The following is a 25,227-nucleotide window of genomic DNA, read 5'->3' as shown; positions in this document are numbered from 1 at the left end:
AGAACTCATCTGTTTAGAAAGGTCTCCTCACTCTGACCATAACTGCACTGTCCTTTTAACATGTATCTGTTTTGCTTCTTACTGCAGAATTCGTCTTAGTTATGGTACAATATTACTTTTATCTGAAGTCTGTTCAGTACAATTCACATGGTGTCCCCTGTGGATCTCTCCGAGGTTTCCTTTTTCTCTTTTTTCCTCGCCGTGTCGGAGAGTCTAAGGACCGGCTACCATTTTTTCCATACTGTGATGTGTTCTAGCCTGAGCTTAGACGAGTTGATCCGTACCTGTTTGGTCTTTGTGCCCGTAGAAGAGCTTGGTAGCTTCCAACTTCACCCCCGTTTGGAGCTATAGGAAAATGCTGGGAGAGGCCAAATGCTAACAACATCTTTGGTCGTTGTGCGTGACTGAGGGCATGCACAAAGGCAGGTACGTATCAACTCGTCTAAGCTCAGGTAAGAACATATCTCAGTATGGAAAAACCGTGGCCTGCCCCTTTAACTTTTTATTGTTGCTGTGCAAAAAACAGCGTGGTTAAAAACATGGGTCATAGCAATGTTTAGAAATGCAGCCTGGAAGCGCTTCCCTCGCCACATTGGGGGTCAATAGATTGAAATGAACCCACGGCGTGGCGGGTTTACATGCATGAGTCCCATGTACGTTCATTAAGGCGAAACACTGCAGGTGAATAGGGGAAAAAAATAAATGTAGAGATATCAATTTGAAACTTTTCCTGAACATTTTTCCTGAATATTTCTCATATAAATATGAGAAAAAAATGTGGGCAATGAAATGCAAATAATGAATTGAGCCAGATTAAAATGTATGGTTTCATTTTATTGATGTATTAGCAACTAAGATTTTTTCAGAGGGGATTTTGGATATACTTTTTAGCTTTTCAATAAACTAATCATAAGTGAAAAAATCTGTAAAAACTCAAATTCCGCCTGTTTTTTGGGGTTCAAAACGGAATAAATCAGGTTGGGAATTAGATATTAAAAAATCCCTCTGAAAAACCTTCAAAATATTGTTCAGTCCAAGACTGGAAAGTTTGGAGTCTGTGGGAGTGACTATAAGGGCTCACCACAGCCCAGCACCACAGGGGCTTTCTCTCATTCAGAGAAAACCAGTCCTGAAGTTTTGTAGCGAGTGCGCATGCGCAGCCCATTCTTAGACTTTTCTGCACCAGGCGTCTCGTAGGAGGAATAATACCATATTTGAGTGAAAGCGTCATCACGGGGCCCCTTTGCAGGACACGTGAATGTAAAATCTGACAATATTTGTGAATGGATCCCCCCATCATAAAATAAACATCATGCGGGGTGAGTTTTGTCATTTTTATACTCTGACATGAAAACTAAGATGTAAAGGGAGGAAAATAGATAAAAAATCTCTACTTCAACCACTGCGTGAAAAATCAATACTTTCACCTGCCGTGTCTCGCCTTAAAACGCTCTGTCCCGACCAACTAAACAAATGATCGAATGAATCAAAAGGAAGCGTTTGAGATGAAAACTCTAAATACCATTAAAAAGCATAACGCCCCGTCTTTTGTGTTTCATCTACAACACAATGTAATCCAGGAAACATGCATAGATGGGCGCGCTTCTGCAGCAGAAGAAGAAATGACTAAAGTGAACAGGGAGGGAGGCACCTTGACAATGCAGTTAAAGGCTCAAAGAAATCAAATTTGTTCTACATAGCTTTAAACTTCCCTCCAGCTTCAACACGGCTAATTTTTGCGTCGACATGAAGACAAGAAGGCGCTGGGAGCATTAGGAAAAGTAATAAAATAAAGTACATCGTTTCCACCAAAGATTTGTCAGCGGAGGTGATAACCAGGCGGCGGCAGCTCCCCGCTGCGACACACTCATTTGCATGGAATTATTTTTGGAAGTGAATGCGAAAAGGGCTAAGAGAGAATAAAACATGTCAGGAAATCACACTTAATAAGCATTCACTGATCCGCGCGCCTCTTTCACACTGGGAGAAGCCCCTGCACATGTTTTGGGCCTGTTCTGGACCTAGGCGGAGGTTCCTGAGTACCTGCAGGTCCCGGGTGTGGGAGCAGTAGCAGCGCAGTTTCCTCGTGCTCTGTTTGCCCCGCAGCACCAGTGATTGACAGCTCCGCTGGCCACTCACGACGCTCATGTCCACGCGCTCCAGGAAGTGCACGTGCACCTGCCACACCTGAGAGGGCGCCGCTGTCCACTTATCCCTGTGGCAGACAGCAGAAACAGAGGGGCTTTTAGAGGTCAAAGGTTATTTATACAGGACATTTACCAACAGATAAACTGCCCCACAGTACTCACATAAGCACTTTAGTTTTACACCTATTATTGAAGTTATGAAATAATCTGAGATGGCATAATAAATTGATTTGTAAGTGCAAAACTGGTAGCCCGGTGAGACCAGAATGAATCCCCTTCATGTTTTTTTAATTTTATTTTTTTACTTTATTTAACACCCAGTGAGGAGGATACAGTGACAAAGGGGGAGCGAAGAACAAAAAATAATAATAAACATGATTTTTTTTTTTAAACAATATACGGTATTTACAAATTCTTCTTGGTAGGAGTTGTGAGAGATGGTTAGGTTGGGGGAGAAAGGAAAAAGAAGGTGGGGGGGGGGGGGGGGGGGGGGGGTGGACACTAGTAAATATACAAGTTGAATGGCTATGGCTAAGTCTTATTTTGTTGAATTTGTGTGCGAGTGTGTGTGTGTATGGGTGCTGTAAGAGAGTGAAAGGTGTGTGTAATATAATATAATATAATATAATATAAAAATATATAAATATAATAATAAAAAATAATAAAAAAAATAAACAAATACACAAAAAATAAAAAAAAAAAAAAAATAATATTTAAAAAATAAAAATAAATAAATAAAATAAATAAAAATAATAATAATAGTAATAAAAAAAATATATATATATAAAATAAAAATAAATAAATAAATAAATAAACTTTTCTCTCCATGTGTTTTTTATACAGAGGGGGATCAGTCTGGAACGAGCCCATGCAATCAGATTTGTTCATTTGCGTCAATCACAGAATGTAGAAGTCCCTCAATACCAGTCTACGACAGTAAAGGCAAAATGTTAATAACTTTTTTCCCCACATAAAAAGTTACATAAGGTTAAGTTATACTTTATTAATCCCCGTATGGAAATTTCCTCTCTGGACGTGACCCGCCCTCGACGCCGCTGGGGCGACCTGCATGGGCTGGCGCTCAGGGACCCATCTCCAGATGTGGAACCAGGCTAATGATCAGAAACACCTGGCTGAAGACCCCGTGCAGGTGTGAGTTGAACCCGGGACCTTCTAGCACTCAATCCACCTTTAATCTTTCATATTAATGTTTCTAGAGAGCAGGAAGGGAAGAGTAGAATTCCTCTGATCAGAATGCCTGAGTCTGTGCGGTCATGAAGCTTCCTCCTCTTTTCAGATGGAGTTTCTGTTTCACTTGTGTCTTTATGATGTAACAGGTGAGGTTTTATTGCTCCAAATTCAGACAGATGATCCTCTGTGTCCTTTTGTGTCGTGTGAATGGCCCGCCTTCACATCCACAATACACAGAATCACCTTTAAGATGAGCTGCACAATACTGCTGAGTTCCAACTAAAAACAGGTACGAGTGCTGTCTCCCCCCTGTCAGCGACTCTCCTGAACAAAGGCGGTGATGTGATGAGGACAGTGTGTTGTATAGAGATGTATGGTGGGACCCAGCCTGTGTGTCCAGGACAAATTTCCCTCGGGACACTGAACGTATAACATGGGCCGTTAGGGAGATGTACTTGGGTTGCCGGTACGTACGTGTAAACCATGATGGAGAAGACGCGCACGTGTGGGCTGGGGCCGCCGGGCACTTTGAGGTACACGTCCTGAGGCTCCCCCGGCAACTACGCACACACACACACCACACACACATGTTCACACTCAGAGAAAGTCTGCAGGGATTGAATGCTCGTGGACATCATTTCAGTTTTGGAAACAACAAAACGACCCTTTTATTGTCCCAGCCCTGAAGTGGAACGAGAGCAGCTCTGAGGGTAAGTGTACTGAAGCGATCAAGTTCCTCACCGTCTTCCTGGTCTGACAGACGACGTTAGGGTCAGTGCAGCGGACCGTCACCGGAGGCGGATCACCCAGCTCTGCACCTGCACACACACACACACACACACACACACACACACAGATTAGATTGAAAAGCGGTGAAAATTCCAAGTAATAATTTGAGTTGCTTCTTAAAGCTATGAGCAGTATGTTGTTTTATTTTCGGTGGTAAAATCATTGCATCGATGCATGGCTCGAAACAAAGCTGTACGATGGCCCTGAATAGTTTTACTTTTTGTGAAAATAGAGGGTCTGAACGCAGACGATGGAGAGTCACATGAACAGTGGAGCTCCGCAGGAAATTACGTTGCATCCACTTTCCCCCCGTGACATTTATTTAAAGGGGTGTAGGGAGTTATTTTATACTCACTCCTGCCACCTCAGGTCTTAACTGCAGGTTGCACGAGTTAACTGCACGAGTAACTGCAGGTTCTATATTAAAGAGGGGGTATTATGCTTTTTTCAATCACATAGCACCAGTCTATAGCACACTACAATGATGATGAAACCTTCTGTTGGTCTGTAAATGCAGTAAATTAAAATAACTGCCTTGTATAAAATTGCTCTCATAATGGCTGTAGTGAATGTCTTGAAATAGGCCTCGGTCTCTTTAAGAACCTCTGACCCTTTCAGACACGCCCCCTCCACATGCTGTCTGTGGCATCAGTGGGGAGGGGGTTTTGCTGAGGAGCAGTGGTTGGTTACTCGGTTGGTGACGAAAGCTCGGAGGCGTCTCCAGGAGGTGGGGGCGTTCCTAGGAGGACTCAGGCAAACCTATCCCTAAAATGGCTGCCATCAGAGTTTTTACAGATTACTCAAAAATATGTGAATGTGCCAAGGCAACACTTCAGGCATGTTTTTAATGAGGGAATGACATAATAACATGATGTAAAGCTTGAAAAAGTCGATTTTGCATAATACCCCCCTTTAAGCTGGTGGATGACGGCACTTCTGATCCAAATCAACAACTTTTTGAGTGACTTTAGAGGCAGTTGTGGTGAACAGGTCTGAGCTCATTCTACATTAGGGGAGGAAAGTAATTAGTTTTAAACTCCACATAGTCCCTTTAAATGAATCTCAATAACACGCCTTTAGTGAAGTCCACTGTCCTGTAGGTTAGGATAAGGTGATGACGTTTAGCACGCGTCAGGATGGGGGAGAAGTGCGTGTTATGCATGCACGTGTTGGACCTTGTAAAGTGAAGCCGAGTCACAGACTCTGAACACTGAGGCCCTGGCCCTGAGGTTACCTGCGGGCAGGTCCCAGGGGGGCAGGCGGATGGCCTTCTTCAGGAAGCTCTGCTCAGGGTGGTACAGTCTGAAGGTCTGGTGCACCGCGTGGGGAGTCGGCTGCACGTTCACCTGCAGGATGGACAGAGGCTTCCCATCCTCTGTGCTGAAGGTCACCTGAGAGGGAAGGGGCAAAAATATGAAGACACTCATCACTGAAGGTCAACGGGAAATATATATGCATTATTACTGGCATATCACTATTCAGGGACACTAGGCCTGTCACGATAACAGAATTTGAAGTATATATAGTATATATATATCCCTCTAAAAACATGTAATACAATGAAATTCAAACAATTTCCCCATTCAATCCATTATGTACAGCGTGAATGAATGCTGAGTGAGGTCCTGCAGACAGTGGTTGTGTTTGAGGGGGGGAAATGTGAATATGTCCATCAAACAAGCTGCATACGTAAATAAAACACAAACTGATCTTCGACTATAGCTCCACTTGTTATATGCAGGCAGCTCAAACCATACCTATAGCAGAGCTGTCTAATGTGCACATGGCGGTCACAATGCGCCTCTAGACAGTATTTTGTCCAGCTTTTCTCACTTGACAACAATCACCCACATATTTACATATTTTATTAATATCCAGGTAGGATAAGGCGGCGTTTGTGGATCGAAAAGTGCAAAGTCTATGAAGCCTTTCCACACAATATCTCCTGTGAATCAGCCGGAAATAAAAGCAGGAAGCTATTATCAGTGTTGCCACAGTTCTAATTACTAGTGGTTAATTACAGGTCTGTAAAGCCAAAAACAACAATTGTTTGCACCTAAATTATTCAATAATTAGATACAGATACAGTCGCTTAGATAGAAACATGAGTTCAACAGCAAATGTATTTATTGTTGTTAATCTGTATAATTATTCAAGTAACAGATGCAAAGTGCATTTATAGCTATTTACCTTTCAAATGTTTTAGAAACTCTGATCACTCATGTAACTTGTAGAGTTCATTAAACAGTAATAATAAAGACACATTTATACAAAAGTAAAAAAAAAAATAGAGCAAAAGGGCCATAAAACAGCTGCTTTAAGTGTTTAACAATTGCTGTAAACAGAAATCAAAGTGCCATTTCTTATCCTGACAAGGGTTAGGGTTATTGTGACTCAGAGTGGACTGGCTGGAGCGTTTGTTTGAGGCTAACGCTAACATTAGCATGGAGGACGTCTCTGTGTGTGAGGCTAACGCTAACATTAGCATCATGGACGTCTCTGTGTTTGAGACTAACGCTAACATTAGCATGGAGGACGTCTCTGTGTTTGAGGCCAACGCTAACATTAGCATGGAGGACGTCTCTGTGTTTCAGACTAAAGCTAACATTAGCATGGAGGACGTCTCTGTGTTTGAGGCCAACGCTAACATTAGCATGGAGGACGTCTCTGTGTTTGAGGCTATGCTAACATTAGAATGGAGGACGTCTCTGTGTTTGTCCAACATGTTTTACATTGAGATGGTATTTTAGACGTGAGTAACTACGGTGGAAGGAGAACTCTTTTTAACACAACCTGCTCACAACAGTACAGCTCTATCGTCCCATCTGGACGTTTTTAAGTACATATTGACAGAAAAGTAACTCAAAGAGACTTGGAACAGTAACTTTAATCTGAATACTGGTCTGGAAAAGTAATGCGTCAGATTAGAGTAACTGGAGTCCTGGCAAAGGTTTTAGCTTTAGTGTTATCAGGAACTAGTGTCTTCTCTTCAGTGCGAGGAGCAGCTCATACATGGAGCAAGAGCAGGGGCGGTGCTGACACAGCAGAGGGGCTGAGGGGGCCCGCTTGGAAACACAAAATCTGGATTTTTACTTTTTACTAAATAAATATGTAAATATTGTAAAATCATAAAAGTAATTCTCGCTTTAAACACTGCAAAAAGTAATCTAATGATACGTTTTTTCCCCCAAATTTTCCAACTCTGCAATTAGGAAAAACAAGTTAGATAACAAACATCAATTCACGTGAAAACATTTTTTTTGCAGAATTATAGTACTGTGTAAAAACACTGATTAAAATGAAAGATGGTCGTCTAAAACACACCAGATTGCACTCAATTATATTTGTTCAGTTTGAACTTTTGCGGGGGCTAAGAGATGAACATGGAGCTCACTCTTCCTAGAATCCTGCTGGGACTTGAAGCCTCCACTGCAGAGGCCCGAGAGCGCTGTACATTTGAACATCATGCATACTGCAGGAGCTGTTTGGGTATGCAGCAGACAGCGTGGGCATATCAGGTGGAACATGGGCTCGTACTGTATGTGAGAGGGCCCCCACAGACCACTGCACAGCTTTGAAGTCTTCACTCTAACCGCCGGTGTCCATAAGGCGCTCATTAGGAGCCTGTAACACGCGTGTACACAAGGAGCACCTCCCCAGGACACGTCACGGTGCGCTGGAAGTATGAAGATACGGAGGGCTGGACGTCGGCTCAAGTTTCTCTTTTTTTTTCTGCCGTTGCTTTCTCGCCTGGGCTTTCTCATTTTTAAAGAAACACAAGGACTTCCCTGGCTGCTGCTCAAGGATAAAAAACTAAAGCTACTAGCATCATCTGCACACGACGCTGTTCCATGATGCAGGATTAAGGCGAGACGCTGGGGGATAAAACAGGGATAAAAAACAGATTTAGAGAAACTTTTGCTACTACATTACTGATGTGAATATGAGGGAAAAAATGTACAGCAAGTTTTCTGTTATTTTATGTTTTCATATACAAATAAGGCCGCCCTGGGGCAGAGTGACCATTTACCACGTGGCTATAATATGCTGTTTATATCCTGATCTCGTAATATGTAAGCGTCCTCTGCTGGACACGTGTGGGATTATTTCCTTTCCTTGACACATGTGTGTTAAGGAGAAAACTAGGGTGTTTTGGTATTTTACAATATCCGATATCTCCGAAACCGTAAGTGAAGTTTCATTGGAAAGCGCTCAGTCAGAGCTTTAAAATGAGCCGTCCCACTATTTCCCCAGGCCTTAGGTGAGCGGAGTCACAAGTTTGTACTTATTTTATACATTTTATGTTGTAGACTTTTGTGTATAATTTCGGAACTGTTTTTTTTTGTTCAACACCGACACGTTTAGAAGCTTCTAAAATTTCCAAAAATATCAGCGGTGCATATCAGTATCAGCCATCAAAAAACACTAGATACATATATTTCTATGTTTGAAACCTTTACTATATCAATAAATGTTTAGCTAAAGGCTATTTCAGAGATAAAAACAATTACATCATATAAACTAACTTAAAATATCGGTCTATATATCGGCTAAGGTCCAAGCCAACCCCCTTCACATCGGTATTGGACCCCTAAACTCCATATCGGTCGGGCCCCAGAGAGCGGCAGGTTTAATATTCCAACGTGCAGAGAGCAGATCTTAAAGAAGAAGAGTCCCAAAAGAATCATGAGCAACTGTGTTTGTAATGTCGCGGTGTAAACGAAAGGGAAACCGATCGAGCAAATGGAAATCTGTTTATCTGCTAGATTGGCTTGTTTGGGAATGATTTTGTAAGTGGATTCATGAGGCACAGATCAGAGGAAATATCTTATTATAGAAGCTCTTTTGAAAACATTCACACCTTCCTATAGATATGGCTAAATCATTATATTAGCTTTTACGTAAGGGTAAAGGCATAAAGATAAAGGATTACAATTTCAGAGAGGATGTTGACTATCTCATTTAGCCTTTAAATAAACTAGCAATTACAGAACAAAAAAGTCTAATTTGACCTCATTAAATCATCATATAGAAAAAAACATGAATGTATGTTGTTACGTTATGTGGTCCTTGTCGGAGCTCCTTTAGATGAAGACATTTTTGCCACAATGTGACAAAAGAGCATTCTGAGAAAACAACCTTTGATGTTACAGAAATAATAAAATGGCTTCGATTAGAGCGTTTCTTTGTTTCCAGGTGAAAGTGACTCCAAACTCAGGACTGATGGTGAGGAATATCCGACGCCCTGACCCTGCCTGTTCTGACGGCGGCGTGTCCAGGGGGGGGGGGCTTGTGGAGAGTCAGTGACAGTCCAGGCCTGTCACGCTGAGCTTAGCACTCCTGACCCTGACATGACCCCGCCGTGACCCTGTGGCCTCACGCAGCCTGTCAGCTTGAGCCGCATGGACAGACCGGCACATGACGGCCAACATGTGTCAAACTGGGACTCACATCGCAGCCACTTCATACACTACAGACAAAAGGATTTACTCATATTATAAATATTATAATAACTACATCAGTATCAGAAACAGACCTGGAGTGCGGCCTGGTTTAATGTGAGACGCTGCATTATTAACATCTTTGCTGTGGATTACTGACATAGAATGAGGAAAATGTAACCAAGTTTTCTTTCTTTTCATGTTTTCATATAAAAAAAAAAGGCCTTCAAATATTCTCCTATGACGTCTAAGTAATGGATGGAGCCAAGTTTGAATTTATATTTTTATTTTGCTGGCATTATTTCCAAAGATTTGCTCAGAGGGATATTTGTATATTTAATTTAGTTTAACAAGCTCTTTTCAACTTGTTTGTGGGTTCAAAGCTCAATAAATCTGGCATGGTGAGGTAATGTTGTTCTGTCGTTGTGTCCTTGGGCAGGACACTCCCCCTGCCTCACCTCCATGGTCTGACACTGATGTATGAAAAGAAGTGTGAATGAGTGAGTGTAACTTTATGCTTATGGCCTTCCACATATTGAAAATATCAAATGAATGGCATCATTCTGACTGACACAACTTTGCAATAAAAGGGATGTCCCCGTTTCAGAGCGTGGTGTCCTGCACTGGTCAGTTCCTCCGCTCCACAACAGTCTTTCACCATCTTCTAAACAGCATGGCAGACCAATATAATCCGTTTTATTCTCCAGTGAATGAACATCAGTCAGAACAACAGTAGGGATAGAGGCTTGTGTGGCTTAGCTGCGCCTTAAAGGAACAGGCCACCATTTTTCCATACTGAGATACAGTATGTTCTTACCTGAGTTTAGACGAGTTGATGTGTACCTGTCTGGTCTTTGTGCATGCGCTCAGTCACGCAAAAAGACCAAAGATGTTGTCTCCCAATGTATTCCTATAGCTCCAAACGGGGGTGGAGTCAGAAGTGACCAAGCTCTTCCACGGGCACAAAGACCAGACAGATACGTATCAACTGGTCTAAACTCAGGTAAGAACATATCTCAGTATGGAAAAACAGTGGGCTGTTCCTTCAACAACACACACTCTGTAATGCTCCGCAGCGTGGCTTTAACTCCAGGAGAAGCCTCGTGACATCAAATCAAACCTTTCCGATAAGTTGCGGCACAGAATCCCACAATCAGTATGGAGCATATGGACCCGACTCCATCAGCGCCCCACATACAGCGCTCACACTTCTGAATAAAGACAAATAAACGCTTCCATACATTTATTTGCATTCCAATGTGACCCAGATGCATAGCTTAGTGTGCGCCTCCAGCCCGGAGACACGCGCATCAGCGGCAGGAGAGAGGCGGGCCAAAAACACCAGGGAAACAACCTCCACCACACAGAGACACTACCTTGATGGTGTTGGGAGCAGCCATGTGGGGCGCGATCCTCCGGGCCGCCCCAGGACTGGCGCCTGCAGCAGGTGTGAGGAGACTCGGGCCCTGGCACAGAACGATAAGGAACACACGGCTTAAGACAAATGAAACGCATCTCTGAAGACGGAGGAGAGATAAGAGCAGGCGTGAGGGTCTGGAGCAGAGGAGATAGAGCGCACAGTGGGAAGACAAAGCTAGCATTCGATCCGATTGATAATTTGAATCTCTTTGTTTTGGCGTGACAGCTGTTTTATGGTACTATTTTCTTGGGCCGCCAGATCAGTAATGGTCTCTGGGAGCGAAAACGCCTGTGTCTCCATGAGGTCTTTGAGTAATTCTACTTTTAATGTACGTTAACATGTGGACAGGAAGTAGCCGTAACCCAACACTAGCCAGCAGAAAGTCAGCCAAAGACCTTCCCTGAAGTAAAAGTCAAAAGTATTGCTGACTGCGACCTACATGGGGAGGGCTGCTGTGGTCGCACTGGAAGCTCTGGTACTTGAGGGGGATGTGCAGGCTCTCTTTGGGCCGCAGGTAGACTCGGGGCCCCGGGGCCCCCGGCTCCAGGTGGAACATGTTCTCCTCCACCGCCGTCGCAGTGGGAGTGAGGGATTTGAAGTAGCGCCACTCCGCCGCACTGGTGATCACACTGCAGACGGCAAAGACAGACAAAGTGAATAATCTGTTTTTAAACAAACCAGCTCGGTGTAGGCACTTTTCATTGACTAATTTGACTGATTATTAGAAACAATCTGCTCCTGAAAGTGTTTAATCTTTATTCAACCTGGATAGACTCAAACAGACAAAAGCAGCGATTAGGAAGATTTATTGACATGCATATTAGTTTTGCCGATCAGACCCCAGTGGTAGACATGGATGTATGAAAGTCAATATGGATGAACAGCTTGGAGTTAGGGATGTCTTCCCCGGAGCCTGGACACTGGTGGTGGTATAGGAGACCCATGAAGATGCAGCAGGTAGAGGCCGTGGACGGAAGAGGTGGAGACGGGGTGGAGGCGGGTCGCAGCCCAGCTGGGAAGCGAACGAACCATGATTGCTGGGGCTTAAAAGCGGGGCCGAGGGCGATGATTGGCTGCTACGGAGGTGCGGCTCTGCGCTGATGGCTGAGGTGTGGCCCTCACGGAAGCGATCATTGGCTGGAGGTCGGTGATGCTGAAATTAGTCTATCAGGTTGAAATAACGCAGAGGCTTCATTTAAACAGATCTAAACTAATCTAATTGTATTTGCAATAATTGCCACTAAAATCACTGGAAATACGTTTGTCTTATAAATGAAAAGTACTTGAATAATCTGATTATGTGCTTTGAGTAAGTTTGGGTTGTTTTACTGCCAATGGAAGAAGGTTTTTTCTTGACTTTTTATGTCTCAATTTAAGTGTTGTTGTCTTATCTTAAGCGTACAGGTTAAAGACACACTGCATAACATTTCACCCAATAAACATAATAAAATACAAGTATTTTTATGGTTGAAATGAATGTGTGTGTTTTCTCCTCAAACAGGAGCAGGACGTCTCCATGGAGATGTCACTAAAGTGAGCCAAACATGAGAGTTAAAGTCTTCCATCCATCCAAATCCATTCTTTAATTACTCATTGTAAAAATAGCATTTTGTGTGGCGAGCAGATCATAGGAGCATGTTTTGTATTGCTGACATAACATAATTCAAAATTATATTGTTGCCAGTATATAATTACATTTGTGTTATTTTAAGCAAATGAATGCTTGTTCCATCAGTTCTCATTTCAAGACACTCCATAAATCAGTCATCATCTCAAAATCAGCATAAATTGTCTTAGATCCAGCACATTTCAAGTCCTTTTAAGACTAAATGGCATTTTTTTGCTTGTGCAGGCGCTGACCCTGATGGTGAAGGAGGGTCAAACACAGACACTTATCCCATAGACACAGCTATCTGTTACAGCTAATATCTACGAACGTCACTTTCTCCCACTGAATCTGAACTCCACACCTGTGATGTAAAAGTGGAGCATCATTTCGCGGTCAGACCTCAAATGTTAACGTTCAGTGTTCACAAACATATGGCACGTCGCATTTGTCAGCGTTTTTTCCCCTCCCTGGACCAACCAAAGGAGCTGAGGCGTGATCAGGAGGGTCAGACTGTTCTGGGGCCGCTCCGTCGGGACACGAGCTTTGACATATTTAGAACGGTTCCATTTGGAAAGAATATAGAGTAGGAATTTGCAACCAGTATTTTTTACACAGTCAACGTGTTACACTTGTCGCAATGTTGTGGCCACAGATGCCTGGAGCTGACCCGGTCCGGGAAGAGTAAATATGACCTCAAGTATGAGTAACGTTACTCTTGCCTGGATACAAACGCTTCATCGACGCCAGACGCATGGCTCATTTGCTTCATCACAGTGGACGGTGGTGACAGTAACACACTTCAGTCATAATGCCGGGAACAGGAACTAAGACGTCCCCGTGACGCAATGTTATTAGTTATTTCTCTACCATGCAGTTTACCTGATGTGCAGTTGATTTAGGGGTTGAGTGAAAAATCAAAATGAGAAAATGAGTGAGACCAGACTCTGACGTGGCTCGTCAGGCCAAATCCGGCCTGACAAAATTGTTTTACAAATAGCACTTCGTCAATATTTCCAGACTTTCCAGTTTCTAGTTCATTTATTTGAAATATTACTTGCTCTCAACCATTTGCTTATCATTCATTATTCCTCAGAAACCCACTTCACAAAACTAACATATAACTATTTTGTGGTTGCTGCTTTAATTGCTATACAACTGATGTGGTTTTGAGGTTTAAATCTTCAAGTGTAATATTTTTCACAAAAATGATATCTGCCGTTTTCGTTTGATTGTTTTGGCTGACAATCCATAAAAATATTATTATATGCACTGTCTGGCAAAAAAGAAGTCACCATTTGGTATTGCTGCAGTGGCAGAAGACTCACAGTCACAAAACATGATGTTCATAAAACAACAACTAGTACTGGGATTAAAACGCGTTCTGAAACAAATAGGTTTTCAGTTTGCTCTTAAAAACATCAACAGAATCAAGCAAGTGTTAAGGAAGGCGGAAAATCCTTCCATAGCATTGGCGCGACTGCCTGGAAGGAGCGATCACCTCTGATCCTGAAATGAGTACTAGGGACCATGAGTTCTGATCCAGAAACCTCAGCCTCCGAGAATGGGTATAAGGACAACACAAGTCTCTAATGTAGGAGGGAGCCTGACCATGCAAAGGCTCTAAAGGTCAGGATCAGGATTTTAAAATGGCAAGGAAAAGTGACTGGGAGCCAATGAAGTGTTTGGTGTGAGTCAGTAACCTCGCTGCAGAGTTCTGAACCTTTGTTTTGACAAGAAACTGTGACAGTAGTCTAAACGACAAGCCTGAGCACTGGAGAGAGACGTGTAAGGGCTGATATTACTAAATTAGAATAAAAGAAATCCTCCAACCTATATCAATTTGTTACATTATATAATGAAACACCTCCAATTGAAAAAATAAAATAAAAATTGAACTAAAAGGAAAAGTAGACCATTTTAATTCCATATGGGATCCGTTTCTGGGGTACATGTACAAGGAGACAAGTGTGGCAGTAAGGCAGTGAGGAATGAGTGTATGGTTTCTCTGAGTTTTTAAAAATTGATCCAAGGATGACTGAGAAACATCCTTTATCTTTCTTGCCCCTAGAGGCCATAAGCGCAACTGCGGGTGTCGTAGCAAGTACCACAATTTTTAACTTAGTAATTGTCCGTGAGAGTAAATACTACGCTGACAGAAAAGACAAAGAGACAGAGGGATATTGTACATCCAATTACACAATGGAGATCATTTTTTTCACTCAAACGTGGCTGTAAATACGGTCAGCTTTGCCCGTTAGCCTGTTAGCTTCTTCTTCTTGATTCCAGTAGTGTGTATTGGTGCCTCCAACCCGGTGGCAGTCAAGTTGCAATTGTGCTTTTCTGGACAGAGACACCAGGGGGAGTTGAAAGACCCTCCAATCATCCCATGACACGTGTATTACACCCAGAAGGACTATGGAAAGGATTTACTAAGGTAAACAAGTTACTTAGTACTGCTTTAAGTAAAATTGTTTCTTTCTGAATTATTATTGTTTTTTTATGTTCATCTGTTAACCTCTTAACTCCCGCCTGAACCGAGAGGATCTTTTTCCTCACGTCATCAGATTTTTTTTCCATCATTTTTTTGTTGGGTAGTCAACTCATTTTTGTAACTTTTTTGTCTTTTTTTTGGTCATTTTTTGTCACATTTTTGTCATTTTTTGAATCACATTTTTGTCATTTTTTCGTCATTTTTTAATCACATTTTTGTCATTTTTTCGTCATTTTTTAATCACATTTTTGTCATTTTTTCCGTCATTTTTAATCACATTTTTGTCATTTTTTCGTCATTTTTTAATCACATTTTTGTCATTTTTTGCGTCATTTTTTAATCACATTTTTGTCATTTTTTTGTCATTTTTTAATCACATTTTTGTCATTTTTTCATCATTTTTTAATCACATTTTTGTCATTTTTTTGTCATTTTTTTTATCACATTTTTGTCATTTTTTGTAAATTTTTTGTCATTTTTTGGTCAAATTTTTATCACATTTTTGTATTTCCTTGTGACATTTTTGCCACTTTTTCATCAATTTTTCGTCACTTTTTTGTCACATTTCCATCATTGCTTTCGTCTCAGTTTTGTTGCTATTTTCACTCTCTTTTTTCCAGAAGCTTTTGGACTGGGGGTAAAGCCAAACCGGAGAGAATGTGCTCGGTTCAGGTGGGAGTTAAGGGGTTAATATGTCAGACCAGGACTCCTCTATATAGACATTTCAATGGGACTTTCACAAAGATCAAATAAACAAGTTGCATGGTTACACACACCTTTTTTATGTAAAAGTAGCTCACCCATTCAACAAGATTGGTTATAGTGAACTGGCTTTTGGATATTGACGTGCCCACACTCCGCTGTACTCCCGGCTGTAAAATGAGTTCTCCTCAACTTGTGGAGTGCAGGCTGTATGAGAAGTTTGCGAGGCGGCGGGGCTGGCGTCCCTCCGTGCCCTCACACTTTCAGAGCGCGTTCATTTACACGCGCCGAGCTGTGGAAGGAGGTGGCAGACAGGCGCTACGAGGTGTCACGCTGTCGACGGGAGGCAAAATAAATAATAAAAGGGTAAAAATAAACGCGTTAATCCGCAGAAGACAGGCGCGTGAATAGATTACTCCCAATTGCCCGTGGTATTAAGAGTAAATTAGGCTGGATGAAAGGAAGAAATGGCATTGCCTGGATAACAAAAAAAAGGACTTTCTTGATTTTTGTGCTGATGTTGTCCCCACATGGGGAAAAAAACGTGATTACAATTGAGTAATCCAACATATTGAGTCTGTCTTCTCCTCATTGATGTCATTGATGTCTGTGTGGCGTGTTTTCAAAGTCCAGACAGCTTTAATATAGTAGAAAGAGAGAGGCAGAGTGCCGCGCTGCATCAGAAAACTCAAGGCGCACACATTTTGATTGATATTATCCAGAGTCATAAAATGCGGCAGATTTTTTTTCACCCTTTGAAAAACATGAATGTATATTAAATTCTGTGTCGCGGATGAAAAGACTGCGCTGACAAGTCACTTTAAGTGCAAATATCTGGATTTTCAAAGCAAATACTTCTCTTCTCAGTCGGGCAGAACTATGACTATGTCTGCACTGAGTTCCTCTGGCCGGGGTTTGTCATTAAGGCGTCCATCTTCCAGAAAGGAAAATGACCGTATTTGGATTACGGAGTCATGTGTCACACGTTTGAGACCAAACATGACACACAACGACCGATGCACCGTGATGATGAAGTCACCCGATTCACTAGTGTCAAAGCATCGTGAAGGGGAAGGTTCTTCTTTTTTACTCTGACAGATGTGAGGGGAGAGAACTAGCAAAAAATCTCAACATTGACCAACTTAAAAGGAGTTTAAAAATGTTAAAATTAAAGTATTTAATTTTCCCCCTACATGTTCCAGCAATGGCCTTATGCAGGGGGTAGGCAACGTCAGGCCTGGGGGCCAAATCCAGCCCTCTAGCAAAGAACCTTTGGCCCTCAAGATGATTTTGAGAAATAACTTCACACAAATCAGAGGTACTTTAACCGTTGTAGAGTTTAACCTCTTAACCTATGCCTTAACCAAGCACATTTTCTCCAGTTTGGAGTAACGCCTCATTTGAAAGCTAAGACCATCAAAACTGATCTACGATTTTTCCTCACGTTGCCGTGGTGGTGTCTTCACTTTTTTGGTGCATTTTGTTTGCCTGTTTTTTTTTGGGGGGGGGGTGTTTTTGTTGATCTTTTGATGTTTTTTTTTTTTCCAAGAAGCTTTTTAGATTTGGGAAAGGTTGAATTGGAGAAAATGTGTACTTAAGGGGTTAAGTACGGTAAATGTGAGAAATACTGTCAATTTCTTAAAATTTTCCAAACAGAACACCAAATGAGGTCATATATTAGGCACAGCACTGGCGTTTGTAAGTTTTACTTTGGGCTAAAATTGTCAGGTTCGACCCTTGGTCTTTTTACTATGAAGAAAATCGGCCCTTGACCAAGCAATCTTGCCCTAATGTGTAGAATTAACCCAGATTTATTCATCACAAATGCCTCTAAAATCCTGCACTGTCACTCAAAAAGTTGTTAATTCGGGTCAGAAGTGCCGTCATGCACGAGCTTAATATAGAAGCTGCAGTTACACGTATGACCTGAGGTGGCAGTAGTGAGTATAAAATGGCTAACTGTCATCTAGCCCTTTTAAAATGACTTTATAATTTCATTGACAGCTTTATAGAGAGAAAGCTGTAGCAAGTGTAGATTCAGAGGCTCAGACTGCAGTGGAGCTGAGCCAACATGCATGGGGGATCATTTATCAACACAGGTGCTAAATAATAATAATAATAATAATAATGCATTGGTTTTATATAGCGCTTTTCTGGACACTCAAAGACGCTTTACATTGCATTATTCATTCATTCCATACTCGGTGGTGGTAAGCTACTGTTGTAGCCACAGCTGCCCTGGGGTAGACTGACAGAAGCGAGGCAACCAGTCTGCGCCATCGGCCCCTCCGACCACCACCACTCACTCACTCACTACATTCGCTAGGCTTCCTGGTGTTACTAAACGGTCTCCCATCCAAGTACCGACCAGGCCCTTCCCTGCTTAGCTTCCAAGGTCTGACGGGATTGGGCAGAGCAAAGGCGGTATGACCCCTAAATAGTGGGTGCAAGCTGGAAAATTAATTATGCTATTCTGTGGCCATGTTGCACTTAATTCACCATTTGATGTTGCCTGTATTACAGTATCAGGTCCACAAATCTAATATTTAAATACAATATTAGATTTGTGGTTTAGAAAAAAATAAAAAAAATGCTGATCCACTTTTGCATGTGCTGTTCGTTTTCCACTCGTTTTCTCCTTAAACATTAAAAAGATGAAACTCACCCTTTACAATGTTTATTTTATGACGTTTTGTCTCTTTCCAGGAAGTAACTACATTGTGGGACATTTTCCCACATTTATTCATATTCATGTTTAATATTTCTCAGTGAGTTCCACAGTTTATGATCTAATTGGACACATGTAATAAGTCTGTGTTCTGCTTAAAACCAGAGGAGCTAAAAATAGCATTTAAATCAAATCAAATCAAGCTTTATTTATAAAGCGCTTTTCATACCAAAAGGTATCACAAAGTGCTTTACAGATTACAACATTTAAAACAATGCGCCTGGGACAACCTCCCATATATGTACATTTTATATATTAGGATTAAATAAATAGATTTGTCAGTTAAAAGCTAAACTAAAATGGTGGGTCTTGAGCTGCTCTTAAAAACATGAACGTTCTCTGCAGCCCTGAGCTCCTCCTCAGGTCGTTCCAGAGGCGAGGGCTTTAATATTGGAAAGACGCCTCACCGTGAGTCTTTTTGTTGACTTTAGGAATAACTAGGAGACCTCTGCCGGAGGAGCGAAGGGGCCGTGAAGGTTCGTAAGGTAAAAGCAGTTCTGAAAGATAAGAAGGACCAAGACCATTAAGACATTTAAAAAAACATAAAAAGAACTTTAAAATCGATCCTGAAACACACGGGGAGCCAATGCAGCGATTCTAAAACCGGTGTAATGTGGTCCCGCCTCCTGGTCTTCGTCAGGACACGAGCAGGCTAAGTTCTTTCTACAAAATCCAACAGAGCTGACTTCAGTGACTTCATGTGAAACAGAGGCTAACGGCTTCACCTAAACAGTTTAGGCTAAACTCAACTGTTGCATTTGGGTTGGATTTTCTTATTTACAAAGTACCAAAGGGATGTAATGTTAATTTTATTGTCATCTAACGCTCTAGTTAAACTTACGCTCTTCAGAGGCAGCTCCTGTCTCTGTCTCTGTCTCTGTCTCTGTCTCTCCGATCTTTTCTGGCGCTGCCTCCTCAAATAAACCTGGGTCACTGAGCGCAAAACACGGACTGGATCCGAAAAAAAACACTGACTCGGACTGGATTGAACAGGCGCAGTAATACTCCAAAAACTACATATTTATATCAGTAATGTTCAGCAAACGTTTCAATTTGATCTCACTTCTTCTGTAACTTTTTTGCCCTATTCACCTGCAGCGTCTCACCTTAAGTCATAAACCGATGTGTACAGGCCGTAAAGTCTTGTAAAAAGTCTGTTTGAGGTTACCTAGGGTCGTGAAGCCAGTTGCATTTTCATTATTTGGTCGTTAGCTAAGAAAGCTAAAATAAAAACGCTCAATTTCAGGCATCTACTTGGCGTCACGCGGCCTTTCAAGACAAAAAAAAAAAAAAGAAAATCAATTTGCACTTATCCGCAGAGGACAGATCGGCGGATTGATCTCTCCCAATTAGACGGAGGAGACTTTGGGGGGGCAGTCATGTTAATGCCACAGCCGTTCGTCCACACAGCGCTCGGGCCTGTGTTGATCAAGCTGATATACGCTAATCTGCAGCCGGGCGTGAGCCGACTGGAGAACAGGGGACTGATGGAGGGCCGGGATTAACCCCGGGCCTCTGAGTGATAGAGACAAACAGACGGAGGAGGCGGAGGAGAGGAGCGGACATTAATCTGCGACGACGCCGGGAAAGTTTCACAAACCTGAAGGTGACAGTTTTCAAAGCATTTGAACCACAGCGTCTGCTTTTAGCTAAACAACACACAAACCCGGAGAAATACGTGTGGCTTATCTGTCATGGTGAGGTTGTCTCTTCCATGTAAAGTCTTGGTTTGTGTGGTCCTGACAAGATCCTGTCCATGGGTTTCACAGAGCAGTTGATTAAATATTCCACAGTATCTTCTGAATGGTCAAAAGTCGACAAACTGGCGAGCCCCTAACCCTGGATGAAAGAGAGAATGTTTTTGTTTTACAGTTTCCAACAAAACCTCCTATGTTCTCACAACATGGTAAAATATAAGAAAATAAAAAGAATCTTGAACTCCCAAACTGCAAGGGCTGAAACAATATATTTCTGGTATTATACAGTCCGTGATTTGCCACGATACCAAGTGTCGATACTTTATCAAAGTACGGGTACTTTCAATACTTTTTAATGTTTAAGTGCCCATATACTTTACAATTGATGGATGATTATCCATATAGCCCCATTCATAGTAATGAGCCCATGTTGTCTGGGAAAATAACATGGCTGATCTCCTCCAACAGACAATGTTCCTTAAAGGGACTATACAGAGTTTAAAAATGTTAAGTATTTTCATCCCCTACATGTTCCAGCCATGTCCTAATATGTAGAATGAGCTCAGACCTGTTCACCACAACAGCCACTAAAATCCTGCACTGTCACTCAAAAAGGTGTTCATTCGGGTTTGAAGTGCCGTCATGCACGAGCTTAATATAGAACCTGCAGTTACAAATAAGACCTGAGGTGGCGGTAGTGAGTATAAAAATGACCCACTAGTATCCTTTAAAAGGGCAAAAAAAGAGGGAAGCTCCGCCCATGAGCGGACCGGCTATGAGCCTTCCCAGTGCTCCATCTGTCAATCATAGATTTAGGCTTCAACTTTCTAATTGTCATGTACAAAAAACAGCGAGGTTAAAAATATGACACAGCCCAGTGTTGTCACATGGGTGACAGCATTTTGAATACAAAATTAAACTCTTTGGAGCCGGGCTTTTAAGCTGTGTTAGCAAGGTGCAAAGTCATCATAGCTACGCTGTTTAGAAAGGGTCTTTTGGAGTCGCCCCTGGCCACCAGGGGGTGGTATTTCAACTATGTCAGCTCCCTGCCATGAGGACCAAAGAGAAGCGCTTCCCATCACCCATTGGTTTTGCCACAGGACTCTTTGTATGGGCTGCAAAGTGTCAAGTGGCATTTTTATCTTCGCTCTTTATTTTTTTGTTAAAAAAATTTACACTTACATTTTGTTGTGTCGTGTTCTTTTAATGACTGATTAGAGTAGAGTTCTGATTCTCTAAAGGCGACATGAAGGCACTATAAAGGTCAGTCTTTCCTTCCTTTTTAACAAGCACAGACCTGAGAGTATTTATAAGTTGCTACAGACACTAGCCGCATTAGCATTAGTGAATACATTGCGATTAGCCTATTTATTTATAATGAAATCAAGGTTATGACTGTACTACAGAGATGGAATGACAATGCTTTTAGACTGTGATTCCCCATCACGCAAACATTTCTACAGTTCTGTCTCACTTACAATGTTGTTTAACTGACGTTTATCCCAACCAGCGGCCGTTCTCGCGTGTTTGCACATGCACAGCTTGCCCTAGCACGTATTTCCAAAGTGAGGAACTGGCCCTGTATTTGGTTTACGACGTTTGGACACATGACTCTTTTCTTTGTCAACATGAATCACAAAATTGTGACGTGAACAGTTTGCTGGCGTCTCATTGGCAAACGAGAGAGAGGACCGCCCCCACTATTAGCAGGAAGGTCGTACGGATTTAATATTTCACAACATCATTCTGCTGTTGAAAAAGGTGATAATAGCATTTAGCATTAGCATTTTGCTTGCCTTTACAATTTTTTGTTTCAGCTGCTTCCTTCCTCTAGTATTTGCCTTGGCACCTCTGAATAATTCCATAAACCCCAACAAATAAACAGTATTCCACATTGTTCGGCTGGGTACTCAAAGATTTGGGTGGGTGCTTGAGCCCCATGGCACCCATCAGTGCCTCCGAATGTAGTTGGGGTTTTAGTCTTGAATCTGAAGACTAACGTCACTATCATACCGACCAAATGTTCAAAGAGCGCCACCATCACAACTAATTTATAACTCACATGTGAACACGCTCTAAGTCTCAAAGACCTGAAAGGACTTGAAGTTCAAAGAGCAGCAATTGGACTTGACTTGGACCTTGAGAACAAGGGCGAGCGGGTTTTATTCGCAAAAAAGCCCTAATGAAATAACCGCCGCCGACTGCGCCCTTTCAAAAGATAACAGATTGTTCTCCTTCCTGTCGAACATATACTTCCTTTAACACAGCAGAGAGTTACATAAGGACAGCTTTTCGAAAATATCTGGGAGACAATGACAGAGGAACGATCCTGTCTGTGGTCTCCATGGCGACGGGCGCACGGAGCAGGCAGAGCAGCGTTTGACGGCAGATAAGATTTAATGGGCCGCGCAGTGAACAGTCGGCAATTATATTATTCTTCTGCAGGGGAAAAAAAAAAAGAAAGAAAGACGGTAGCAATCACAGCTGTAAAATGATGTGTCTTGTTTGTGTGGCTTTTCCAGCCCACACACACGCACCTGCAGGGCTTTTAATCTCCCCCTGCAGCGGGAGAGAAACGCAACTCCAGAAAAGTAAAGTGGAAAACACAAGTCAGACAGTCTCGTCACCAGGAGTTTGGCGGTTCCGTCGCTGGGCCGATCGGTGCAAGGGGGTTTAGATCCGGGGTCTGTGAGCTACTTTTATGGAACAAAACTGGCAGAGAGCTACTTATTATTCAAAGACACTTGTGTGACGTAGCTGGAGATCACTCCGCAGAGTAGAGCCAAGATGATATTTCAACACAAACAGCAACAAGAGAAGCTGAACTCACTCCAAAGGCGTTCGATCCTAACGTATGCGGACAGTTCAGCTAGTCCGGGAGACTTTTCAGAGTCCGTTAGCCTCAGCCACCAAACATTGCAAATGATGAACTTGCCAGATGTTTTCAGCTGTTGTCCACATGCGTTTCCCGCGACGTCCAGCATTGTTGTGGCCGTCATTTTGAATACCGAAACACCGAACGCTGCAGTTATGGCATCTGCCTGTTGCGCTGTGGGATGTACAATACCCTGTCTCAAAAAAGGAACTCGCTTTCTACAAGTTTCCTAAAGACCCAGTTCGGCAACTGAAGTGAATAACTGTTATCAGGAGTGAACACTTTGGTTCAGGTAAGTAAAGCAACGCAGCCGCCGTTTAAGGCTAGTCAACAAACAAACGCTAGGCCATCTGTTTACCTACATGAATATACTCTGGCCTAGGCTGTAAGTCGAAAAGTTTTGGGTAAAGCCAAACTTGATCCATAGCTGATAAAACCATAAACTATCGATAAAACATGACTCACAGTGGACTAAAACAATATAACATTCCACATAGCTTTACTGTTATAATGGAATTGCCTACTACATTTCCCCCTAATTCAATTTTTGCATGTACTGCTTGTAACTTATGCCCCTAGAGGCCATAAGCGTCACTGCAGGTGTCGTGTCATGTTGTGTTTTTTTACTCATTAATTATCCGTGATAGTTTAGCCCACAGTTAGTTTTGCCCGTTAGCCTGTTAACTTCTTCCTCGTGATTCCATTAGTGGCAGTCAAGTTGCAATTGTGGTTTTCTGGCCAGAGGCACCAGTGGGAGATGAAAGACCCCCCAATCATTTTTTTTTTCAATTATTTGCTAATCAGGACAATGTACTGAGTTACATTATGCTTGTGAGAAAAGATGCTTATACCAGACTGTAGCTTTTTCATCATCCCATCAACACTTGAATTACTCCGGAGGGACTACGGAAAGGATTTATTTAGGTAAACAAGTTATTTAGTACTTCTTAAACATTTTGATTTTAACCATGAATCCAAAGTCTAAACTAAACCTGTCTGCACAAAAGGCTGTGTGTAGAAATGTACGCTACAATGTTGGTACATGCAGGTCCATGAAAATGAACAGGAAACATGATGAGCTTCCCCTGTTCGAGAGACCACCAGCCTCCACCGGTGCACACGGGAGACTGACACCTACTGTACACATGTTATACATCCCTGTCATCAGACTAAAAAATGCAAAAAAAATGCAAGCAAAACGTTTTAGGAAGTCAGTCTGTACATTTAGCAACAAGCAATCAGCTCCACTGAGGACGTTGGTGAGTGCTGGGAGTACACGGTGCGCTCGGGCTGCTGCTGCAGTGAGCACTTTCTCATTGAAAACAGATCTTTGTAATGTGCCTATGTCAAACAAAACATATGTCAATAAAAAACAAAGCACGAACTGAGGTGAGGCGGTTCAAATGAGTTTTCCAAACCGAGAGAAGAATTGTCCCAGTCGTCATCTGTGCTCGTTGTTTTTAGACAAGTAGATGTTTCACCTTTTGCCAGCTATGGTTACCTTTTCATCTTGAAGCTCAAAAAACCTTGTCTTTTAATGCACCACGCAGCATAGGAACATCATCCACAAAAGCAGCTGTTAGGGCAGCTGTTTGGGGGTTTGTTGAGTCACTGCCCTCTTCAACTGGCCCACTCTACACCCTGGCTTTTTAACGCACCACACTATGCAGGGCTGACATCATACTTCACACATAACTCTATTCAATAAATAAATTATAATAATAACACAAATTAAAACTATATTGAGGATGGTAATGACAACTTGGTAATAGCAAGATCTCGGAGTATAATATGTATTAATGTACCTTTATAACATAAAGTAATGTTTGGCACTGGTAAACATTCTGAAAGAAATATATTAAAGGGACTATACAGAGTTAAAAATGTTAAAATTAAGTATTTTCCTCCCCCCACATGTTCCAACAATGTCCTAAGGGTAGAATGAGCTCAGACCTGTTCACCACAAATGCCTCTAAAATCCTGCACTGTCACTCAAAAAGGTGTTAATTCGGGTCCGAAGTGCTAGACTGCAGTTACGTATATGACCTGAGGTGGCAGTAGTGAGCATAAAATGGCGAACTTGCATCTAGCCCCTTTAATGATCACATTTTGTTGCTTGCTTTGCACTAGACATAGT

At 42.1% G+C, this 25,227-nt stretch overlaps 1 protein-coding gene across 1 annotated transcript in view; it reads right to left on the bottom strand.

Moving 5' to 3' along the window:
* The window catches only part of nphp4 (nephronophthisis 4), a gene marked incomplete at its 3' end in the record, with an annotated part of 350,376 nt that overhangs the window by 10,812 nt on the left and 314,337 nt on the right, over positions 1-25,227 (bottom strand). Inside the window, exons 21-26 of the mRNA XM_079557985.1 lie at positions 11,428-11,617; positions 10,945-11,034; positions 5,362-5,518; positions 4,080-4,156; positions 3,813-3,898; positions 2,044-2,215 (exon numbers count right to left, since the gene is read on the bottom strand). Coding sequence (XP_079414111.1) covers positions 2,044-2,215; positions 3,813-3,898; positions 4,080-4,156; positions 5,362-5,518; positions 10,945-11,034; positions 11,428-11,617 — 772 coding nt within the window. The remainder of the gene's footprint in view (positions 1-2,043; positions 2,216-3,812; positions 3,899-4,079; positions 4,157-5,361; positions 5,519-10,944; positions 11,035-11,427; positions 11,618-25,227) is intronic.

Source organism: Gobius niger, assembly GCF_951799975.1.
Source record: "Gobius niger genome assembly, chromosome: 6".
Taxonomy (NCBI): Eukaryota; Metazoa; Chordata; class Actinopteri; order Gobiiformes; family Gobiidae; genus Gobius; species Gobius niger.
The sequence above is the reverse complement of the archived record's forward strand: the minus strand, read 5'-3'. Positions and strand labels throughout refer to the sequence as shown.